General features: G+C 44.6%; 1 protein-coding gene across 3 annotated transcripts in view; it reads right to left on the bottom strand.

Annotated features, from left to right (window-relative positions):
* LOC126241918 (uncharacterized) overlaps positions 1–23,860 on the bottom strand; it is a 453,558-nt gene that overhangs the window by 180,454 nt on the left and 249,244 nt on the right. For 2 of the 3 annotated variants that reach the window (XM_049948047.1, XM_049948046.1), the window contains one exon: positions 19,585–19,726. In XM_049948047.1, the coding sequence (XP_049804004.1) occupies positions 19,585–19,707 (123 nt within the window). In that variant the 5' untranslated portion in view covers positions 19,708–19,726. Of the gene's footprint in view, positions 1–4,981; positions 5,026–19,584; positions 19,727–23,860 lie in introns of those variants that run through there. The other variant, XM_049948051.1, reaches the window with a different exon arrangement.

Here is a 23,860-nt window from a genome sequence, read left to right as displayed (position 1 = left end):
CCCGCGAACCATTCGCGACTGGAATAGGAAAGGGAGGTAATGACAGTGGCACGTAAAGTGCCCTTCGGCACACACCGTTGGGTGGCTTGCGGAGTATAAATGTAGATGAAGTGTGATTTGCAGAGTATCCATGCAGATGTCGATGCAGAAATTTCGCTGGGAAGCCCTTACACGTTCTCCATACAACTCCGGTCTCTCCATATTTTTGGAGCCCTGAACGAAGATATTTGTGGGCGTCGATTTGCTTCAGACGTAGAGGTGGACGCCTGGATACAATTATCGTTCCGTAGGCAACCGCAAACATTTTTCCATGAAGACGTAGACCGTCTTTAATTACAGTGAGATAAATATGTGCCGGCCGAAGTGGCCGTGCGGTTCTAGGCGCTTCAGTCTGGAACCGCGAGACCGCTACGGTCGCAGGTTCGAATCCTGCCTCGGGCATGGATGTGTGTGGTGTCCTTAGGTTAGTTAGGTGTAACTAGTTCTAAGTTCTAGAGGACTAATGACCTCAGAAGTTGAGTCCCAAAGTGCTCAGAGCCATTTGAACCATTTTTTTGATAAATATGTTGACAGTTATTGCGATTACTTCTGAAATAACTAAGGCGGTGCAAAGGAAGATAGAATCGGGTGTCATCTAGATGAAGGGTGCTGTGGAATTCACGTCAAGTCGAGCATTAACTGAGCTATCAAATCTGACGAGTTTAGTCTGTTTCCAAAGCAACACTCCACGTTCATTCCTACTTACTTTCCTTCCTCCGTGTTACCACGAATGACATTGACCTGGTTTCATTTGTATAGGAAATGCAGGACATACGAGGGGCCTAGTTGTGTTCTGTCGCTTCAAGGTAGAACACTGAGATTCTGCAATACTACACTGACCTAAGAGCTTGTATATATGTCCATTTCCCTGTGCAGATGTAGCTCTCAGGTCTCGAATTCGTTGCTCTTGAGGTGAGGCTGTATATTGATGAACTGGCTAAGGCTCACAATCCTACTAAATTGTCTGGTAAGTTCCAAATTTGGAACGGTATAAGCTTTTCTTTACTCATCCATCAGAGGACTTACTTTGAAGGTAAAGAATCAAAGTGCAGACAATAAATGTTACAAAAGTATGCCTATGAAGTTCAAATGGCTCTGAGCACCATGGGTCTTAACTTCTGAGGTCATCAGTCCCATAGTACTTAAAACTACTTAAACCTAACTAACGCCGGCCGAGCCGGCCGGGGTGGCCGCGTGGTTCTAGGCGCTACAGTCTGGAACCGCGCGACCGCTACGGTCGCAGGTTAGAATCCTGCCTCGGGCATGGTTGTGTGTGATGTCCTTAGGTTAGTTAGGTTTAAGTAGTTCTAAGTACTAGGGGACTGATGACCTCAGAAGTTAAGTCCCATAGTGCTCAGAGCCATTTGAACCATTTGTAGCGCCGAGAACCGCTCGGGCACACAGGCCGGCACGCCTATGAAGTCATACGGTGCATCATTCATGTTAGACACAGTCACAAGTCCATTACGTTAAAGTATCTTGGGGCATTTATGTTAAAAATTACATACACATTTCTACTCTGTTCTGCTCTGCTTTGCACACAGAGTCGCGGTTATTGACTACCATTTTATAAGAGCGCATCCGAGATCTTAATAGTGCCACTTGTAACGCGGACCATACTGCCCAACCCCTCGTACCAAACTGACTAGACGGCCGGAATCACATAGCTTTGTAACGAGCTTTTGACTATGCACAAAGTACTTATTTTAAATATAGTTTTTCTAATATTAACTGAAATTGATACAAAATTGAGATCTGAAATAAGTAGGTGATAGCTTCCACATTGGCCAAAAGATGTCGCCAAATGTGCAGTAACAGGAGAGCCATCGGCAAGTGCTCAACATGCTCCTTGGTCGTACACTCCTACAGACAAATACGACAAATTAAGCTACTGGTTGACACTTCACATGGGACACACACTCTACTGCACATAAATGCTTTGTTCCCCTTATTAAGAGCACAATAGTCCACCGCGAGAGTTGTCGATGCCTGACCTGGTTACGCCCGCTTCGATTTATACTATCTTGTAGATGAAATGTTTATCAACAGTACTCGAACGAGATAGCGGTAAGGAGTAGTCGGATATTCTCGATCTCCCGACTGGGTGCCAGTATCGTGCGTTAAACACCTCGCGCCACTCTGGTACCTTATCAAGTGAAGCAAAGTGACTATGTTAACAATGATACACCCGTTCGATGGAAATGTTCAGCATTAGGCATATGCTGACGGCCAGTACAGGATTTCATCCTACTCTTGTCTTTAATTTCACAAAGAACTCATAGCGGTGCAACCACCGAGCGGTTCTAGGCGCTTCAGTCTGGAACCGTGCGACTGCTACGGTCGCAGGTTCGAATCCTGCCTCGGGCATGGAAGTGTGTGATGTCCCTAGGTTAGTTAGGTTTAAGTAGTTCTAAGTTCTAGGGGACTGATGACCTCTGAAGTTAAGTCCCATAGTGCTCAGAGCCATTACTCTAATGTAAAGTGATGACTCGTTGAAATCTGTTTTATGCATGGCAGTTCGATTCCTTAAAGAATGGAGGGTGTAAGGGGGAGAGAGGGGAGGGTTTTCGTTACAGTATAGCACGTCAAAAGTACATATTCGTGTTATTCAGGATATTCGTCCAGCAATACATCATTCTTAAAATTCTTTAATTTTTCCAGATTTTAAAGTTAATAACATGATAGCATAACCATCTCGAGGTTGAAGCTCTTCGTGTTTGCTTATAAAGATATATGTGAATGGTGGGCTCCATGTGGTTCCTGAGTCGTGAAGCGACCGTAAACCATAAAATTACCAAATATGCAGCAACCAGTCGCAAAATCATGTTTCATTTATTCGCTTTTGCAAATAGATTTCAACTAATTAACAGCCATCATCGGTGCTTTCAACCAATATGTGCCCTGAGTAGTAATACTGTCTTAAGCAGAGGTCAAACATAAAGTGATAAAGATATATGTGTTTTGCTCAATGCAAACCCTCTCCAAAAACAAATCTAAAATGAGACCACTCGTTTCCTAAACGTAACTGCTGTCCGGGAAACATTTAAAGTCATCTCATTAAATTCTTACATCTTAGTACATGTTTGAATCGTGCATAATTCTCCCAGATGCTTATTAAGGCATATTTTAATGTTACTATGTTGGATTTCTCCCTTTGAAAATGGCGATATTCGCGTATACATTTGCAGGTAATACAAAATTTCTCCAGTAAATTTATCCAGTTGTATCCAGAAGCGATTGTTCCTAATTTGAGCCGTTGTATCTCTTATTCACCACTATTCAGTAAGACTGCCACTCCTTCTCTGCCCATATATCATCGCTAATTTAGTAATGCGTCTTGTTTTTCAGGAAAAGTTACACGTACGCAAATGACAGCTTTCTAACAAAAATGTTCAAATGTGTGTGAAATCTTATGGGACTTAACTGCTAAGGTCATCAGTCCCTAAGCTTACACACTACTTAACCTAAATTATCCTAAGGACAAACACACACACTCATGCCCGAGGGAGGATTCGAACCTCCGCCGGGACCAGCCGCATAGTCCATGACTGCAGCGCCTAAGACCGCTCGGCTAATCCCGCGCGGCAGAGCTTTCTAACAAACACGGCGTTACTGTCAGGTAAATTTGGAGTTTCTTCCGCTGATGTGTATCCAATTGAAAAAATAGCTAGGAGGCCCCACTTCGAGATCTATATACACAAACGAATTCCTTATACTAGCGACGTGTGGGCGATCTTCCATATCTACCCATTCATCTTTACCCGCTAGCACGGCCATTACAATGTCACCAAGTGAACAGCGCACGTGTCTTTGGTGCCAATGTGTTGACAGCCATATACTGAACGCGCAGGAAGCCGTGTTGCATTCGCCACGGCGGGAACTAGGCAAGCGTCCAAGGCCGGCAGTTGCCAAGGTCGGGAAAGGCTACTGCGAATCGCACTTCTGCGGACTCTTGGCTACGGTCTCCTTTGCAACAATAGAAGATTTATACTATACAAGAGGATTTTCTACGCTTACACATACGCCACGTTCCAATCATTTAGAACTAAAACATCAAATCCACCTTAAGTCTCAAACTGTTAACTTACTTAATGTGCTAGTGCCTTTCCTGCCTGTTGGACAATAGTTAAACGAATTATATAAATTGTATGTACAGAACCAGCATGTTACTATCTAGCCGAAACAGCTTACTTACCAGCTGACATAATTAGCACTAAAAGAAAGTAATTGTTTTAAGTTTTCACTCTCATGGACAACACATTTTCACAGACATAAATGAAACGAACAGTCGCACGTAGTACCTGATCTGAACGCAGAAAGAAACATCCTCGAATGAATTGCACCTAGTTGCAATATTCGTCACTTACAACTTTTTATTCGATTACGCGGATAATTAGCATAAGCAATTTAATAAATATGCAATCCAGCGACAACTAAGACACCACTAGTAGTTTAAGCACGTTATCCATGTTGCTTTATTCGCAAATAGTAGTACCGATTTAGGTACACAGAACATAGGTCCGTGGCCTCTGAACGTCGTAACCTGTAAACGATCATTCAGAACTGTATGAACTATTAGCCGTTCTAACAGATTTCTTAGATCTTGTGATTACCATTTTCAAACCATACGTGTAGTCAGTATCAGGAAAAGTGCCTGTGACGTCTCTTTATTTCGTTGAACAAGTTATCGGGGTACAATTAACTGAAGCATACAGCAAACTACGTCTGATTTATGACGTAATTCAGAGACTCATATGAGTCAGCCTTTTTACATTGCAAAGCAACATGTTGTAAGCACATTTTGTGTTGCAATAAAACACACAAACATTAAATTATCGTTATTCTATGATAAATAAAAATATGTAACATGAATGAACAGCTAAGCAGACCAAGGTCCAATAAAAAAAATGGCAATGATCACGTACAGGCGTAGGTATCTCACCTTTCTGCACCGTCGGGAATTTCCCGCTCATTCAGCTCCTTAGGCGGGGGGCGGAGCATCACGTCTTCCTGTTGTGTGCGTGGCTTGAAGGTCACAACTGTTCACTGTTTTCACATTAAATTGTGCTTTATTGCGAAGTAACACTCGTAGCAGCTGTGGCTAACAAGAACGCCCACGCAGTTATGAAACTACGAAATTCGGCTGACGTGTTCCGCCGTCGTTAATTTCCCTCCTCTGGGGCTCGAGAGATTTTCGGAAACTATTAACCCACTTTATAAGCGGACTTGAAGTGCTTGAACGTGCTAACAAATATACCAAACCCCTAGAGGAGCCTACGTACCTTGTTTTCCTGTCATACGGCACTAAGATGACGAATAGGTATTTTCGTCAAACGATGTCAGCGCACAAGCACACACTGGAAAACACTACAATACTGAGTGGATCTGTTTGCGACAGCAGTAGCGGCAGCTGCCTACCACGGTCCGGACCTTGTGTAAACTGGCGGCCACGCGCCGCAGGGACGCTGGTGGCTGTTGGGTTCTCGCAGGCGTGTTCAGACATGCTCGCTCGACCGAGGCAGCGCGCCGATCATCTCGAAAACAACGTGGTCGCTGCAGAAATTTGTCCAGGGGGATGGGGGTCAAGACTCAAAAATTGCCGTTTTCAGGTTTCCGTATCTCAATCGATAAAAAGGGAACTACGGGGTGTTCAAAAAGTCTCCCCGCAGTGCCGTATGATTGTTAGGCGCGCGTGCCGAATGCCGCAGTGAATACACCGAAATGAAACTCAGTGAAATACAAGTTATTAATTTATTGAAAATTCATTTTTACTTAAAAATTTTCACATTAAATGTTGAAAGTGTCCCCCCTGTTGTTGAATACACAATTCCATTCGTCTAATCATGTTACCAAACACAAGCTGTAACATTTCTTCTGTAACAGAAGCAGTGGAAATGGATATTGCAGTTTTCAATTCATCGATGGATTTTGGACGGTTTTATAGACAGCTGCTTTCGCTGCACCCCAGAAGAAAAAGTCAGGTGGTGTTAGGTCAGGCCATCGTGGAGACCAAAGTCCCTGTGAAATTATGGGATCACCAAAAACATCAGCAAGCAGTGACACTGAAACGCGAGCTGTATGCGCGGTTGCACCATCTTTTTGAAAATAACCGTTCAGTATTTCACCTAACACAAGTTCTCCTATGAACAGGTACAGAATATCACTACAGTATCGTTGTGCGTTTATAGTTTCGTTGAAAAATCTGGGACCCACAATCCGACGTCTGAAAATTGCAATCCAAACTCTTATTTTCACAGAATGAAGAGGTTCCTCATGAATACACAATGGATTTTCAGTACTCTACATACGAGAATTTTGCGAGTTCATGTACCCGGGTAAATGAAACCACGCCTCATCAGTGAAAAACGTTTCATTAAGAATATCCCTTTCATTTTGTTGAACGAAATTTTTGAACCTTTGACAATAATGCCGTCTCTTGCCGTGATCCGCAATTTTCAGTTTTTGCACAACTGTCACTTTGTATGGGAAAACTTCTAATTTTTTCCTTAACTAACATTGATTTTGGGCGAGCTTTCTTACTGACTTGTTCCGACTCTTGGACATTTTTATCGGAAATAGCGAGTAGTTTACCCTCAGACAAAATGCTAGGATGACCGCTTCTCGGTCCATCTGTCACTGAACCCGTATTTCGAAATTTGTTAATCAAATCTCGCACAGTATCGCGATGTGGGAGTGTTGTCTCCGGTAAAACTGAGTTAAATGTTTGACGAACTGAAACTGTGTATTTACCGCCAGCTTTGGACACTTGTTCGACTAAAAACACACATTCTTCAATGGTTAGCATTTTGACAGTGACAAAAACGAAATGAACAAAGGAATTAAACTTAAACGTTCACGTCAACACGTAACGACACACACCAACGATACTACTGACGCTGGCTGAGATAAACGAAACAGTGAAATGTTGGGAGAGTCCACTTGAAGGGAAGTAACCTAGGCAGGCGAACTATCATACGGCAAGCGCGGCTAACAATCATACGGCACTGCGGAGAGACTTTTTGAACACCCCGTCCGTTACGACCCCATTTTCTCCGTAACGGAGGTATTAACTCGAAACTTACGTCAAATGCTAAGGTCTACGGTCAATTGGTGGTATAAGAAATTGAAGCTTCCAAGTTTATGCAATCAAAAGATACGGCCATTAATGTCACATATTTCGATACTCGCAAACTCACTCATCAAAACCTACAGATGAAGTGTCTACATGCACAATAAGTGGAGCACTTAGATCGCGAGTCCTACTCGTATATATATATATATCGCGAATGGACCCAGAAGGATCACGCAAAGCTTTCTGACGTCGTTTCTTCCATACTTCTTTCATTCGTTCTCCATGTTTTCTTTTTCTTTCTTCTGTCCATTTTGTTCCTGGTCTCTTTAGTGCTTCCTTCTCCGACAATACATTCCACTTTTCTTTTTTATTTTTTTATTTTCCACTTTATATATATATATATATATATATATATATATATATATATATATATATATATATATATATAATGAGCTGGTCAGTTGCCACAGGAACTAAACTTCATACGTGACAAAAAAACTTACAATGTCCCAAAGATCTGATGGTTATCTACTAACTTCTAGAATTGTATAACAATTGCGTAATGAATAGCAATTCTGTACTCCAGACTCCAGGCCATGCTTCCAGCCAGAGGAGGCGCAACCTCATATTGGTAGGAAATTTTGGAAATTTGTGGCAAGCTTCTATGGGACCAAACTGCTGAGGTCATCGGTCCCTAGACGTACACACTAATTAATCTAACTTAAACTAAGTTATGGTAAGAACAACACACACACCCATGCCCGAGGGAAGACTCGAACCTCCGACGAGGAGGTCATATTGGTAAGTGGGCTGATACTGCCAAGTTCGTTGTAAGTTTGACTCGATTTTGTAATCACTAAAACAACATCTCATACCGTCTCAAACCGCTCAGATTCATTTTCTTTCTGTTCTCCTTCTGTGTGCTTCACTTTTACCGTCGGGTACCGTAAATGACTTGGTCAGTTTCGAGACGTGCCTGGAATACGAAATAAATTTTGTATATAACACAAAAAAACTTACTATATCCCAGAGAACTGGAGGTTATACGCTCGCCTCTAGAAATACCTGAATTCTGCAATGAATAAAATGCACTCAACATTCTAGGGTTGGTGGGAGAGCGTCAGATGACTATGGTCGTTGTAAGTTTCATTCTGCAATATTCAAGTTTGTGTGTACATTCTAAGAAACTGGAGACATACCATCGGACTTCTGGAAGGACATCATTCACATTTTCCTGAAGATAGCAAAGGCAGGTAAATACGAGAACCGTCGCACAATCAATTTAACGGCTCACGCATCGAAGTTGCTGACAAGAATAATGTAGAGATGAGTGGAAAAGAAAACTGTGAATTTGATATATAATAATCACTTTGGATTTTGGAAAAAGTAAGGGCACCAGAGGCAGTCCTGACATTGCGTCTGATAATCGAGGCATGATTTAAGCAAAATCACAATAGTTTCATACGATTTGTCAGTCGTACAAGAAGCTTTCGACATCAAAAACGTTTGACATCCCCAGTAAAATAAGCATAAGCTGTAGGGAAAGGGGGGTAATATACATTGTGTGTAAAAGAACCAAGAGGGAACAATAAAATCGTAAGACCAAGACAGAAATACTCATATGTGAGGGCGCAGGGCAAGGATGCAGTATTCGTCCACAACTGTTACTCTTGTACGTCGAAGGAATAATGACGGAAATAAAACTTCTCGAAGCGTATCAAAATTCTGTCTATAAATGATATTGTACTAGTCCATGATCTTCATCGCCACTCTATATTAGGTTCGCCATGAGCGCTATCAAGAGTTTCAGTCTCTCAGATAACAAATAGAATAATTATTGTAATACCTGTAGAGATAGCACTTCTCATTTCTGTATTTGCTGTCTGACAGATTCTGATGATGACTGCGGCCTAAAAGCATTTAAGTACATAAATTTTAATAAATAAAAATAGCGATTGGGTATTACAATTCATGGTGTAGCGATAACAATGTTACGATTTGCTAACGACGTTGCTATCCTCAGTGAAATCAAGGAAGAATTACGCAACCTACTGCAGTGATTTAACAGTGCTGACCACAGAATACGGACTGAGAGTAAACTGAAGAAAGTCGAAAGTAATGAAGAGTAGCACAAATGGGATTAGCGGTATACTTAACGTCGAAATTGGGGACTCCGAAGAAGACGTAGTGAAAGAATTCTGCTACCTTGAAAGCAAAAGCACACACGGAGAAGCAAGAAGGATATAAGAAGCAGAGTAGCTTAGGCAAAAGGGGGCACACTTTTGGCCAAGACAAGTATTCTTGTATGAAACAAAGCTTAATCTGATGAAGGAATGGACTTCTATGGAAGAAAACGTGAAAAGACGAAAATCGGAGCGTCTGAGATTTGGAGTTACAGAAGTATGTTGAAAATCAGATACACTGAAGAAGGGCCATGATGAGAGGATGTGTGTTCATGAGGGAATGACATCTACAGTATTAGAGGGGGCCGACGGAGTAAATAGTCTAGGCGAAAACAATGACTGGAATATATCCACCAAATTAAACGACTAGAATATATCCAACAAATTATCGAGCACGCCAGATGCAAGTGCTACTCTGAGATGAAGAAGGTAGCCCAAGAGAAGCTGTCATGCCGGGCAACATCCAACTAGAAGAGTTATGACACAAGGAAACAAAAATCCAGACAAACAGAACTTGTATTGCCAACATTCCACCTGACCTCTGAAACTGCAATATTGATACCTGTTCCAACTGGTTCTAGTGTTAAGTTCCAGCCTCTTGACTTGAATGCTGACAACACGCCTGACGTGTTACAAGGCGGAGACGAAGTCCAGCCCGCGAGCACAGAATGCCGGCGCCCCGGCTCCTAGGGCACACCTCACCTCACAGAGACAAGTAGGTCTGCGTTTGCTCAGCTAATGAGTCTTCTCGGGCGCTCCCTTCTTGACACACAAAGCGCTTAACATTTACGGCACTCCCACACGCCAGACGTTCGCGTTTGTCGATTCCCAGTTCTCTGGTAATTGCTTTCGGCATTAGCGTCCGTGTTCAGCACATTAACTTATTTAGAATTGGGTGTATAAGAGCTGGCTCAGTACAAAAAGTGACTTCCGTTTCCGCTCGTCGTATTAACGATGGGACACACACAACTTGATCACTCAGATAGTACAAGACTCCTGGAGCGAATTCGAGCAGCGAATATAGCCATCGTTGTTTAGCATCGAACTGTGATTAGTAACTTTCCAGCTACTGAACTATGGCGTTGTCCCGCAGTGAATATCACAATGTGCCCTTGACTGTTCGCGATAATTAAGTTTTCGTAACAGATTAAAACTGTCTGCTGCCACTTCAATTGCTCCATTATTTGTTGAGTATATTCCAGTCTCTGTCTTCCCCTACCTCCACCTACAGTTCTTACCCTCTTCAACTCACTGTAGTGCCGCAGAAGTTTTTTCCTGGTGTCTTAACGCATATGCTATCCTAATGTCTCTACCTCCTGTCTGTGTTATCCATATATCTGCATCTACATCCACGTGATTACTCTGCTATTCACAATAAAGTGCCTGGCAGATGGTTCAACAACCATCTTCAAGCTGTCTCTCTACCATTCCACTCTTGAACGGCACGCGGGAAAAACGAGCACTTAAATTTTTCTGTGCGAGCCCTGATTTCTCTTATTTGATCGTTATGATCATTTCTTCACATGTAGGTGGTGCCAACAGAATGTTTTCGCATCGGCGGAGAAAACTGGTGATTGAAATTTCATGAGAAGATCCCGTTTTAATGATTGCCAATCCCGTTCACGTATCATGTCTGTGGCACTATCTCCCTTATTTCGCGGTAATACAAAGCGAGCTGCCCTCCTTTGAACTTTGTCAATGTCATCCGTCAGTCGCACCTGACGAGGATCGCTCACCGCACAGCAATACTCCATAATAGGGCGGATAAGCGTGGCGTAAGCAGTTTCTTTAGTAGACCTGTTGCACCTTCTAAGTGTTCTGCCAATGAATCGCAGTCTTTGGTTTGCTCTACCCACAACATTATCCATGTGATCGTTCCAATTTAGGTTATTTGTAATTGTAATCCCTAAGTATTTAGTTGAATTTGCAGCCTTCAGATTTGTGTGACTTATCGCAAAATCGAAATTTAGCGGATTTCTTTTAGTACTCATGTGAATAAGTTCACACTTTTCCTTATTCGGAGTCAATTACCACTTTTCGCACCATACAGATATCTTATCTAAATAATTTTCCAATTCGTTTTGGTCATTTGATGATTTTACAAGACGATAAATGACAGCATCACCTGCAAACAACCTAAGAGGGCTATTCAGATTGTCTCCTATATCGTTAATATAGATCAGGAACAACAGAAGGCCTATAACACTTCCTTGGGGAACGCCAGAGATTACTTCCAGCCGGCCGCTGTGGCCGAGCGGTTCTAGGCGCTTCAGTCCGGAACTGCGCTGCTGCTACGGTCGCAGGTTCGAATCCTGCCTCGGGCATGGATGTGTGTGATTTCCTTAGGTTAGTTAGGTTTAAGTAGTTCTAAGTCTAGGGGACTGATGACCTCAGAGCCATTTGAACCATTTGAAGATTACCTCTGTTCTACTCGGTAGCTTTCCGTCTATTACCATGAACTGTGATATTTCTGACAGGAAACACAGCGAGACGTTCAGAGTTGGTGCTCCAGATTGCTGTACACACTGGTAGCTCTAATACCCAGTAGCACGTCCTCTTGCATTGATGCATGCCTTTATTTGTCGTGGCATACAATCCACAAGTTCATCAAGGCACTGTTGGTCCAGATTGTCGCACTCATCACCGGCGATTCGGCGTAGATCCCTCAGAGTGGTTGGTGGGTCATGTCGTCCATAAACAGCCCTTTTCAATCTATTCCAGGCATGTACGATACGGGTCATGTCTGGAGAATATGCTGGCCACTCTAGTCGAGCGATGTCGTTATCCTGAAGGATATCATGAAGGGGGCGCGAATTATCGTCCATGAAGACGAATACCTCGCCAATAAGCTGCCGATATGGTTGCACTATCGGTCGGAGGACGGCATTCACGTATCGTTCAGCCGTTACTGCGCCTTCCATCACCACCAGCGGCGTGCGTTTGCCCTACACAATGCCACCCCGAAACAGCAGGGAACCTCCACCTTGCTGCACTCGCTGAACTGTGTGTCTAAGGCGTTCAGCCTGACCGGATTGCCTGCAGACACGTTGCCGACAATTGTCTGGTTGAAGGCATATGCGACACTCATCGGCGAAGAGAATGTGATGCCAATCCTGAGCGGTCCATTCGACATGTTGTTGGGCCCATCTCTACCGCGCTGCATGGTGTCGTGTTTGCAAAGATGGACATCGCCGTGTACGTCGGGAGTGAAGTTGCGCATCGTGCGGCCTATTTGCGCACAGTTTGAGTCGTAACACGACGTCCTGTGGATGCACGAAAAGCATTATTCAACATGGTAGCGTTGCTGTCAGGTTTCCTGGAGCCGTAATCTGTAGATAGTGGTCATCCACTGCAGTAGTAGCCCTTGGGCGGCCTGAGCGAGGCATGTCATCGACAGTTCCTGTCTCTCTATATCTCCTCCATGCCCGAACAACATCGCTTTGGCTCAATCCGAGACGCCTGGACACTTCCCTTGTTGAGAGCCCTTCCTGGCGCAAAGTAACAATGCGGACGCGATCGAACCGCGGTATTGACCGTCTAGGCATGGTTGAACTACAGGCAACACGAGCTGTGTACCTCCTTCCTGGTGGAATGACTGGAACTGATCGGGCGTCGGACCCCCTCCGTCCAATAGGCGCTGCTGATGCATGGCTGTTTACATCTTTGGACAGGTTTAGTGACTTCTCTGAACAGTCAAAGGGACAGTGTCTGTGATACAACATCCACAGTCAACATCTATCTTCAGGAGTTCTGGGAACCGCGATGATGCAAAACTTTTTTTGACTGTGTATTTAAAGCTGAATTTTAATCCCAGTCTTGAAGTTTCATTTGCGTCATTGGTTCTGTGATGTACAGACTGAACAGTTTGGCCGACAGAAAACCTATCTCACATTCTTTTTAAGCCGTGCTTGTCCGCGGTTCGTGTTCTGGTGGTCGCCCGAACGGTAGCTTAGCTCAGCATGTTCAGTCAGAGGGGTGACTGCCAACTGTAATTAAAAAAAAAATAATAAAATACAAACATTGTGTGGAGTGTTCAACGAAGATGTGACTACGTAGGCTTTCCCGGCGTAATAAGTCTTGAAAGTCTCTTCGGGTTTGCTGCCGGATCCTAAAATCAACTTGACTCGATATTTCGGCGATCCAACTGTTCGCCATCTTTAGGAAATGCTGCTTCTGCTGATGAGTCCCGCTGAGAACTGACGCAAGATTGCAATTCGACGTCCTATATAGGCCACCGTTCAGTACACGGCGCATGCGCCGCCCATCACGGTTTCTGGCTTCCAAAACAGGGAGGTGGCGCCGCCCTTAGTGAAACACTGCTGGCAACGATATATCGCAATCAAGGCCGCACTGAAGAACGTTCAGTTTTGATGCGAGATAATACAGGATTCCACGTTTTGCTAAGAGGAAACCCATTGTCCCTGTTGATTAAATTATCAGCCAACCTAATTTCAATCGCCTCTTTATACACACTATTCCAAAAACCGGAAATGTAGGCAATTACAACAGTTTCCTCAAATTTCATTTTGTGTCCCTCATTCAGCCAGTGTTCTGCTACGGCCGATTTTTGCGGCTGTTGTAGCCTCGTGTGACGGCGATGTTCCACACACCTGTCATTCACTGTGCGAATAGAACGGCCAACGTAAGCTTTCCCACATTGACACGGGATTTTGTACACCCCGGGTTTCCTAAGTCCCAAATCATCCTTCACAGAGCCGAGCAGAGCCCTAATCTTAGCGGGTGGACGGAACACACTCTTAATGTTAAAACTCCTTAAAATTCGTCCAATCTTAAACGATAAGCCTCCAGCATAAGGAAGAAAGGCCACAGATCTATGTTCCTCTTCGAACACCTCCGGAGACGGTCCAAATTCCATAGCCCGACGAATCTGTTTCTCGGTGTATACATTTTCCTTAAAAACAGTCATCCAATGCTCAAGTTCTTGGGTTAAGCTGTCTGCGTCGGAAATGGCATATGCTCTCCGTACCAAAGTCCTAAGGACGCCAGCATTTCCTGAAGATGGCGAACAGTTGGATCGCCGAAATATCGAGTCAAGTTGATTTTAGGATCCGGCAGCAAACCGAAGAGACTTTCAAAATGTTCAACGAAGAACTTGAAGGGGCGTCCTTTGGTGTCAGCCCAGTCCTAATGACGCGAACAATGGCGAACAAAATGAAAAAAAAGGAGTGGTCAGTGGCACTGCCTCTAGATCACCGGCTCCCTGGTTTGATTTCAGGACTGGTTGGAAATTTTATTCGCACAGGAACTGGGTTTCTGTGTTCTCCTAATCATTTTTTCTCATTTTCATCGACACGCAAGTCGCTGAAGTATCAAATCGAAAGACTTGCACCGGACGGCGAAACAATACCGGACGAGATCACCCAGGCAGTAATGTCATACCAGCATTTCATTCAATCCGAACGATTCTTTCTTGATCCTCCACTCTCATTGTTCGCGCTTGGTTCTTGTACATTTTTTATACTACCCGTCTTCCCCATCACATATTTTTCTCAAAATTTCAAACATCTAGCACCATTTCACATAGTCTAACACTTTTTCCAGATCGACAAATCATACAAACATGCTCGATTTTTCATGAGCCTCGCATCCATTAGCAAGTGGAACGTCAGAACCGGTACTCCGGATCCAATGAGACCTATTGCGACCCAGCACGTGACACTACAGGTCTTACAAGTCCCAGCGAGTTACTACTTCAGACGAGTATGATAATTCTTAGCTGAAGCGTTTAAATACGTGCAATATATCGATAACACATGATAAAGCTAAGACGTCCTGCGGGTATCTTTTATCTGACATACTGATTTCCCGTGGGTCCCGGACGGAGCCAAGAACTCACAATGTTTGTCGAGCAAGGCAACTAATGTGACGTCACAACTTCACTGCGGGGAGCCGTATTTCTCGTTAGCCAGCACCTTACCTAAAGCCAAATTGGTCGTTATCTAACAGATCCTCAGTTTTATTTAGATACAGAAAAAAGAGTCATGGTTGAACGTGGTAGGTTTATTTAATCTTCAAATGGGACGCGATTCGCCTGTTCTAGGAATCATCAGACAATGATGCCTAGAACAAGCGAAACGCGCCAACTGTGGAGATTACATACAGGGTGGTCCATTCATCGTGACCGGGCCAAATATCTCACGAAATAAGCGTCAAAGGAAAAAACTACAAAGAACGATACTGGTCTAACTAGAAGGGGGAAACCAGATGGCGCTATGGTTGGCCCGCTAGATGGCGCTGCCATAGGTCAAACGAATATCAACTGCGTTTTTTAAAAACTAGGAACCCCCATTTTTATTACATATTCGTGTAGTAAGTAAAGACATGTGAATGTTTTAGTTGGACCACTTTTTTCGCTTTGTGATACATGACGCTGTAAGTCACAAACATATGGCTCACAATTTTAGACGAACAGTTGGTAACAGGCGAGTTCTTTAAACTAAAATACAGAATGTAGGTACGTTTGTACATTTTATTTCGGTTGTTCCAATGTGATATGTGTACCTTTGTGAACTTCGCATTTCTGAGAACGCTTGCTGTTACAGCGTGATTACCTGTAAATACCACATTAATGCAATAAATGCTCAAAATGATGTCCGTCAACCTCAATGCATTTGGCAATACGTGTAACGACAGTCCTCTCAACAGCGAGTAGTTCGCCTTCCGTAATGTTCGCACATGCATTGACAATGCGCTGACGCATGTTGTCAGGCGTTGTCGGCGGATCACGATGGCAAATATCCTTCAACTTTCCCCACAGAAAGAAATCCGGGGACGTCAGATCCGGTGAACGTGCGGGCCATGGTATAGTGTTTCGACGACCAATCCACCTGTTATGAAATATGCTATTCAATAGCGCTTCAACCGCACGCGATCTATGTGCCGGACATCCTTCATGTTGGAAGTACAGGGCTATTACAAATGATTGAAGCGATTTCATAAATTCACTGTAGCTCCATTCATCGACATATGGTCACGACACATTACAGGTACGTAGAAAAACTCATAAAGTTTTGTTCGGCTCAAGCCGCACTTCAGGTTTCTGCCGCCAGAGCGCTCGAGAGCGCAGTGAGACAAAATGGCGACAGGAGCCGAGAAAGCGTATGTCGTGCTTGAAATCCACTCACATCAGTCAGTCATAACAATGCAACGACACTTCAGGACGAAGTTCAACAAAGATCCACCAACTGCTAACTCCATTCGGCGATGGTATGCGCAGTTTAAAGCTTCTGGATGCCTCTGTAAGGGGAAATCAACGGCCTACAGTGAGCGAAGAAACGGTTGAACGCGTGCGGGCAAGTTTCACGCGTAGCCCGCTGAAGTCGACGAATAAAGCAAGCAGGGAGCTAAACGTACCACAGCCGACGGTTTGGAAAATCTTACGGAAAAGACTAAAGCAGAAGCCTTACCGTTTACAATTGCTACAAGCCCTGACACCCGGTGACAAAGTCAAACGCTTTGAATTTTCGGCGCAGTTGCAACAGCTCATGGAAGAGGATGCGTTCAGTGCGAAACTTGTTTTCAGTGATGAAGCAACATTTTTTCTTAATGGTGAAGTGAACAGACACAATGTGCCAATCTGGGCGGTAGAGAATACTCACGCATTCGTGCAGCAAATTCGCAATTCACCAAAAGTTAACGTGTTTTGTGCAATCTCACTGTTTAAAGTTTACGGCCCCTTTTTCTTCTGCGAAAAAAACGTTACAGGACACGTGTATCTGGACATGCTGGAAAATTGGCTCATGCCACAACTGGAGACCGATAGCGCCGACTTCATCTTTCAACGGGATGGTGCTCCACCGCACTTCCATCATGATGTTCGGCATTTCTTAAACAGGAGACTGGAAAACCGATGGATCGGTCGTGGTGGAGATCATGATCAGCAATTCATGTCATGGCCTCCACGCTCTCCCGACTTAAACCCATGCGATTTCTTTCTGTGGGGTTATGTGAAAGATTCAGTGTTTAAACCTCCTCTACCAAGAAACGTGCCAGAACTGCGAGCTCGCATCAACGATGCTTTCGAACTCATTGATGTGGACATGCTGCGCCGAGTGTGGGAGGAACTTGATTATCGGCTTGATGTCTGCCGAATCACTAAAGCGGCACATATCGAACATTTGTGAATGCCTAAAAAAACTTTTTGAGTTTTTGTATGTGTGTGCAAAGCATTGTGAAAATATCTCAAATAATAAAGTTATTGTAGAGCTGTGAAATCGCTTCAATCATTTGTAATAACCCTGTACATCGCCATTCTGTCATGCAGTGAAACATCTTTTAGTAACATCGGGTACTACATTACGTAGGAAATCAGCATACATTGCACCATTTAGATTGCCATCGATAGAATGGGGGCCAATTATCCTTCCTCCCATAATGCCGCACCATACATTTACCCGCCAAGGTCGTTGATGTTACACTTGTCGCAGCCATCGTGGATTTTCCGTTGCCCAATAGTGTATATTATGCGGGTTTACGTTACCGCTGCTGGTGAATGACGCTTCGTCTCTCAATAGAACGCGTGCAAAAAATCTGTCATCGTCCCGTAATTTCTCTTGTGTCCAGTGGCAGAACTGTACACGACGTTCAAAGTCGTCGCCATGCAATTCCTGGTGCATAGAAATATGGTACGGGTGCAATCGATATTCGTGTAGGATTCTCAACACCGACGTTTTTGAGATTCCCGATTCTCGCGCAATTTGTCTGCTACTGGTGTGCGGATTAGCCGCGACAGTAGCTAAAATACCTACTTGGGCATCATCATTTGTTGCAGGTCGTGGTTGACGTTTCTCATGTGGCTGAACACTTCCTGTTTCCTTAAATAACGTAACTATCCGACGAACGGTACGGACACTTGGATGATGTCGTCCAGGACACCGAGCAGCATGCGTAGGACACGCACGTTGGGCATTTTGATCACAACAGCCATACATCAACACGATATCAACCTTTTCCGCAATTGTTAAACGGTCTATTTTAACACTGGTAATGTATCACGAAGCAAATACCGTCCGCACTGGCGGAATGTTACGTGATACCACGTACTTATACTTTTGTGACTATTACAGCGCCATCTATCATAAAGCGAAAAAAGTGTTCCAACTAAATCATTCATATTTCTTTACTTACTACACGAATATGTAATAAAAAATGGGGGGTTCCTATTTTCAAAAAACGCAGTTGATATCTGTTTGACCTATGGCAGCGTCGGCCGTAGTAGCTGAGCGGTTCTAGGCGCTACAAAAAAAAAATTGTTCAAATGGCTCTGAGCACTATGGGACTTAACACCTATGGTCATCAGTCCCCTAGAACTTAGAACTACTTAAACTTAACTAACCTAAGGACATCACACAACACCCAGTCATCACGAGGCAGAGAAAATCCCTGACCCCGCCGGGAATCGAACCCGGGCGCGGGAAGCGAGAACGCTACCGCACGACCACGTAGGCGCTACAGTCAGGAACCGTGCGACCGCTGCGATCGCAGGTTCGAATCCTGCCTCGGGCATGGATGTGTGCGATGTCCTTAGGTTAGTTAGGTTTAAGTAGTTCTAAGTTCTAGGGGACTGATGACCTCAGAAGTTAAGTCCCATAGTGCTCAGAGCCATTTGAACCATTTGAGCCTAGAGGGTCCTAAGTGTTGTTAACTAATGAAGAGTGACAAACCATCTTAAGAAGCGTACAGGAGATAATGTTGCCCCATAGTTGTAGTTCAAGTGTGTGTGAAATCTTATGGGACTTAACTGCTAAGATCATGAGTCCCTAAGCTTACACACTACTTAACCTAAATTATCCCAAGGACAAACACACACATCCATGCCCGAGGGTGGACTCGAACCTCCGCCGGGACCAGCCGCACAGTCCATGACTGCAGCCCCTAGACCGGTCGGCTAATCCCGCGTGGCTAAGTCCCATAGTGCTCAGAGCCATTTGAACCTTTTGAATCTATGGCAGCGCCACCTAGCTGGCCAACCATAGCGCCATCTGGTTTCCCCCTTCAAGCTAGACGAATTTCGTTCTTTGTAGTTTTTTTTCGTTTGATGCTTATTGCGTGAGATATTTGGCCTGGTCACTATCAATGGACCACCCTGTATACCTCCAATGTGCAAGCAAGACTGTGTATTCTGCACCGCCGTAGTTATGGAGTGGAGTGATTGAATCAGTTTCATTTTCCATTCTTCTGTACATTATTATTGTCAGCTCAACTGCGTTGATTGCACGACGCCATGCGTGTGGAGGGGCAGTTGCAGCAGGTTGTGAGCGCTTCGCTTACCTGCACGGCGCTGTTGAGGAAGCAGTTGTTCTGGCCGGGCCCGTTGAGCAGCCCCTTGTTGCTGGGCGTCTCGGCGTCGCGCGAAGGCGACGGCGACGGCGCCACCGGCGACTCCAGCGTCATCGCGGGCCGCGCATCCCCCCTGCAACAGACAGCCCCCAGCGCCCGCTGTAAACACCTGCTGCTGCTGCACTCTACAATAGGAAATGAGTCCATCGCGACACTTGTCGCCTCGTCCCGCTGCGGAAATTCGCCCATCAGCCCATCGCCGGCGATTAGCGAGCGGCCGCCTACCTGGGCGAGGCTGCGGGCGTCTTTGTGCGGCGCGCACAGTGCAGAAGGAACCGCCCGGTATAGCAGTCGCAGCGGCAGAAGATTAGGAGCACTGGGCTGGCTGCGTCAGCTGCTGTGTGCGCCTCGCGACTGGCTGTCTGGCGTCACCTGCGGAGTGCGGGGGCGTCGGAAGTGAGTCGTCCGGCAGTGAATCACAAGGCCGTCTCGGCACCGGCGGGCCGATATTTGGCACTAACGAGGCCGCCGTGGCGTGCGTTTCTTCCTACTTACACGTACCCGCAATGCAGAAAAGAACATGACAGTACAACGGAAATGTCAGCACAGTAGTCATTAACTTTCCTGAACGCACGTCGGGCGTTAAATTATCCATAGTCTGTTCCAAGAGATTTCGGGATAGCAGCCGGTCGCCGCAAACTTCACTCCACGATATTTCAACTGGACACCTGCCGGTCATCTTCAGTTGAGCCACCGAAGACTCACCTGAAGATGACTGGTAGGTCGGTCTAAGGCGCTGCAGTCATGGACTGTGCGGCTGGTCCAGGCAGAGGTTCGAGTTCTCCAAAAAATTCAAATGGTTCAAATGGCGCTGAGCACTATGGGAATTAACATCTGTGGTCATCAGTCCCCGAGAACTTAGAACTACTTAAACCTAACTAACCTAAGGACGTCACACACATCCATGCCTGAGGCAGGATTTGAATCTGCGACCGCTACGGTCGCAGGTTCGAATCCTACCTAGGGCATGGGTGTGTGTGGCGTCCTTAGGTTAGATAGGTTTAAGTTCTAGGAGACTGATGACCTCAGAAGTTAAGTCCCATAGTGCTCAGTGCCATTTTAACCATAGTGGAGTGATGTTTACGACAACCGGCTGCAATACCGAAATGTCATCGAACATTTAATTCTCCGGGAAAATTTTAAACTCCATATAGATAGCCTGATTTAAAGCAATTGTCATTTGACGTTTAACCTTTTTGTTTACCAGCAATAAAATCTTTATTATAATTATTATTCTCTTTACACAGGTACTACCAAGTCACCACCGCCGTCTTCAAGGATCTACACCTACATATACATGATTTCTCTGCTATTCACAATTACGTGCCTGGCAGAGGGTTCATCCAACTGCCTTCAAGCTATTTCTCTAACGTCCCACTCTCGAACAGTGTGCGGGAGAAACGAACGCTTATATCCATCCGTGCGAGCTCTGATTTCTTCTACTTTATAATGAACATTTATCGCTATGTACGTGGCCGCCGACAAAATGTTTTCACCCTCTGAGGAAAAAGCTGCTGATTGAAATTTCATGAGAAGATCTTGCCGCAAAGCAAAACGCCTTTGTTTCAATAATTGCCACCCCAATTCCCGTATCATATCTGTGGCACTATTTCCCCTGTTTCGTGATATACAAAACAAGTTGTCCTTCTTTGGACATTTTCTATGTCCTTTGTCACCCCTATCTGACGAGGATTACACACCGCACAAAAATACTCCAGAACAGGGCGGACACTAAAGGGTGGTGTAGACGGTCTCTTTAGTACACCTGTTACATTTTCTACGTGTTCTGCCAAAAATTCGCAGTCTTTGGCTTGCTTTCTCCACAACATTGTCTATGTGAACGTTTCAGATTAAGTTATTCGTAACTGTAATCCCTAAGTACTTAGTCCAGTTTACAGCTTTTAGATTTGTGATTTATCGTGCAACCCAGATTTAGCGGACTTCTTTTAGTACTCATGTCAGTGATTTCAAAAATTTCATGATTGCCATTATCCATACCATACAGATATCTTGGCCCAATCATTCTATGATTGATTTCGATCATCTGATTACTTGAGAAGACAGTAAATAGCAGCAGCATCTACCAACAATCTAAGAGGGCTGCTCAGACTGTCTCCTGAATCGTTTACGCAGATCAGGAAATGCAGAGGGCCTATAACACTACCTTGGGGAACGCCGGATACCACATCTGTTTCACTAGATAACACTGTTCAATTAAAACGAACTGTGACCTTTTTAGCAGGACTTCATGAATAGAGTCGCAAACTGAGACGATATTCCATAGGCACGCAATCTGATTAGAAGTCGCTTTGAGGTACGGTGTCAAAAGTTTTCTTGATATCTAAAAATATGAAATCAATTTGACATCCCTTCTCGATTACGCCTTTTGGCCTGTTCTACCTTACGACTGTTAGTGCAATCACTTTAAGAGACGTCCAACTTTACTCTTTCCTGTTGCGTTATATTATTTTGCAGCTTTAGTTAGACTTCTGTTACACATATGTTCGCTATACAGTTCAGTCTGTATTTTTAATTACGTTTCTAGTAGGTCCCACATTTAGTTCTTGTCTAATAACGATCGGCCAACTTCATGGAGAACATTTTTCGGCCGTACAACGTCCTGGCGTTCACAGCAAGAAAATGAGATAAAGTTTAAAGCATGGAAGCTGGCAACAGGAAAGTAAATCGGGATAGGCAGGTGTTTTTTAAAATACAGTGTGTATCGTGTCAAGCAAGTACGCACGACAAACGGGAAGGTAATTTTCGACAAGATACAGGGAGTACGCGGACGCTTCTAGAATGAGCCACTACGGCAGATCGGTGGTTGCCAAACATACATATGAGACTAGTCACCCCCTGAAAGGCATGGAAGAAGATGGGAGCTTGACTCCCAAAACGCACTGCTGAAGATTATGTTCCCAATATTAGCGGGAGCATGCTAAAATATTTATAATGACTATCTTAACCGTTTCTACGTCTGGTCCTCAAGACGGACAATATTAGAACACAGTAAATGTTTTTGTTATCATTATATTGAAAAATATGATTAATATTTGTCATCATGGTGATATCCTTCTTACTGATTGTGTATAAAGCGCTGGAAATACTAACATGATAGCCATTTAAAACTTAATGCAAAAATAGTAGACAAGAACAGTAGAAATTAAGTATCACCCAAAGCATAAAATCTACCTACATACGCTTGGTTTAACCAAATTTAACATACTAAAGGTAACGATGTTAATCGAAAATTGGTTTGGTTTGCTAGGCTTTACTACTGTCACTAGCTATGCATTTGCCTTCCTCTGACAATACTGAAATATAGAAGCAATTATGGGCGGGCCTTCCTTTTAACATGAACTGAACACTTTTTAACAAACAATTGTCAGACGTGTGACAGGAAAATATCCGGGGACCGATTATGGGTCGAAGAACTTCACAAAAAGCCAGGCTGCAGTGAATCAGAGTATTATGTCGCGTCGCAATTACGTCGGCGTAACTTCGAACATTCGCTGAGAATCCCTGTAACATCCCACTGACTCCCCATTCCGCTGATGGCTTGCACGAATGCTGCCATTTAAACTGCAGGGAAGAATGCCTCGAGTTCCGTGACGTGAGGCGCAGAACGATTTGACCTTGACGATGCATGACGACGCCTGTAAAACATTACAAATAAAGTTGCTGTGATGCTGACTGTGAGCAATGGTTAGAATGAGCGAAGAGCGCAGCCGTGTGGATCTATAGATTTGGCCCTAACGGCGAAGTGGTGAGACAGAGGTCTGATTCCAGCTCGTCGCGGAAGAACACGTGCGCAGCACTTTTAAATGGAACGGGCAGCAGTCGAGTATAGTATCGGACGTCACAGCGCCTAGTGGAAAAAAACGCAGCGGGGTGCAGCGTTATGCGGCAGCAGGAACAGGAACCGGTGGCAGAGCCAAAGAGAAGGGGAGAACACCCCCGCCACACCACCTGCCTGCCAGCCACCTGCCCGCAGGGGTGTACAAGACGGGCTGCAAACACAGCCGGCTCTGCAGGGGTGCACAAGTGGTGCAACACGTACGCGAGGCGCGAGTTCCCAACCAGCTGAACAACGTCGACGAAAAGTCGAATGCTCCGTTACTTCTACACATTGTCTAAAAAGCATCTCTCAAAGTCATTGTGCTCAACCCGAAGCTTGCTTTCAGGACAGTGCTTTACTAGGCACGCT

Source organism: Schistocerca nitens, chromosome 1 (assembly GCF_023898315.1).
Source record: "Schistocerca nitens isolate TAMUIC-IGC-003100 chromosome 1, iqSchNite1.1, whole genome shotgun sequence".
In the NCBI taxonomy this organism is placed as follows: domain Eukaryota; kingdom Metazoa; phylum Arthropoda; class Insecta; order Orthoptera; family Acrididae; genus Schistocerca; species Schistocerca nitens.
Note: the sequence above shows the minus strand (reverse complement) of the source record. Positions and strands in the feature narration are given on the sequence as shown.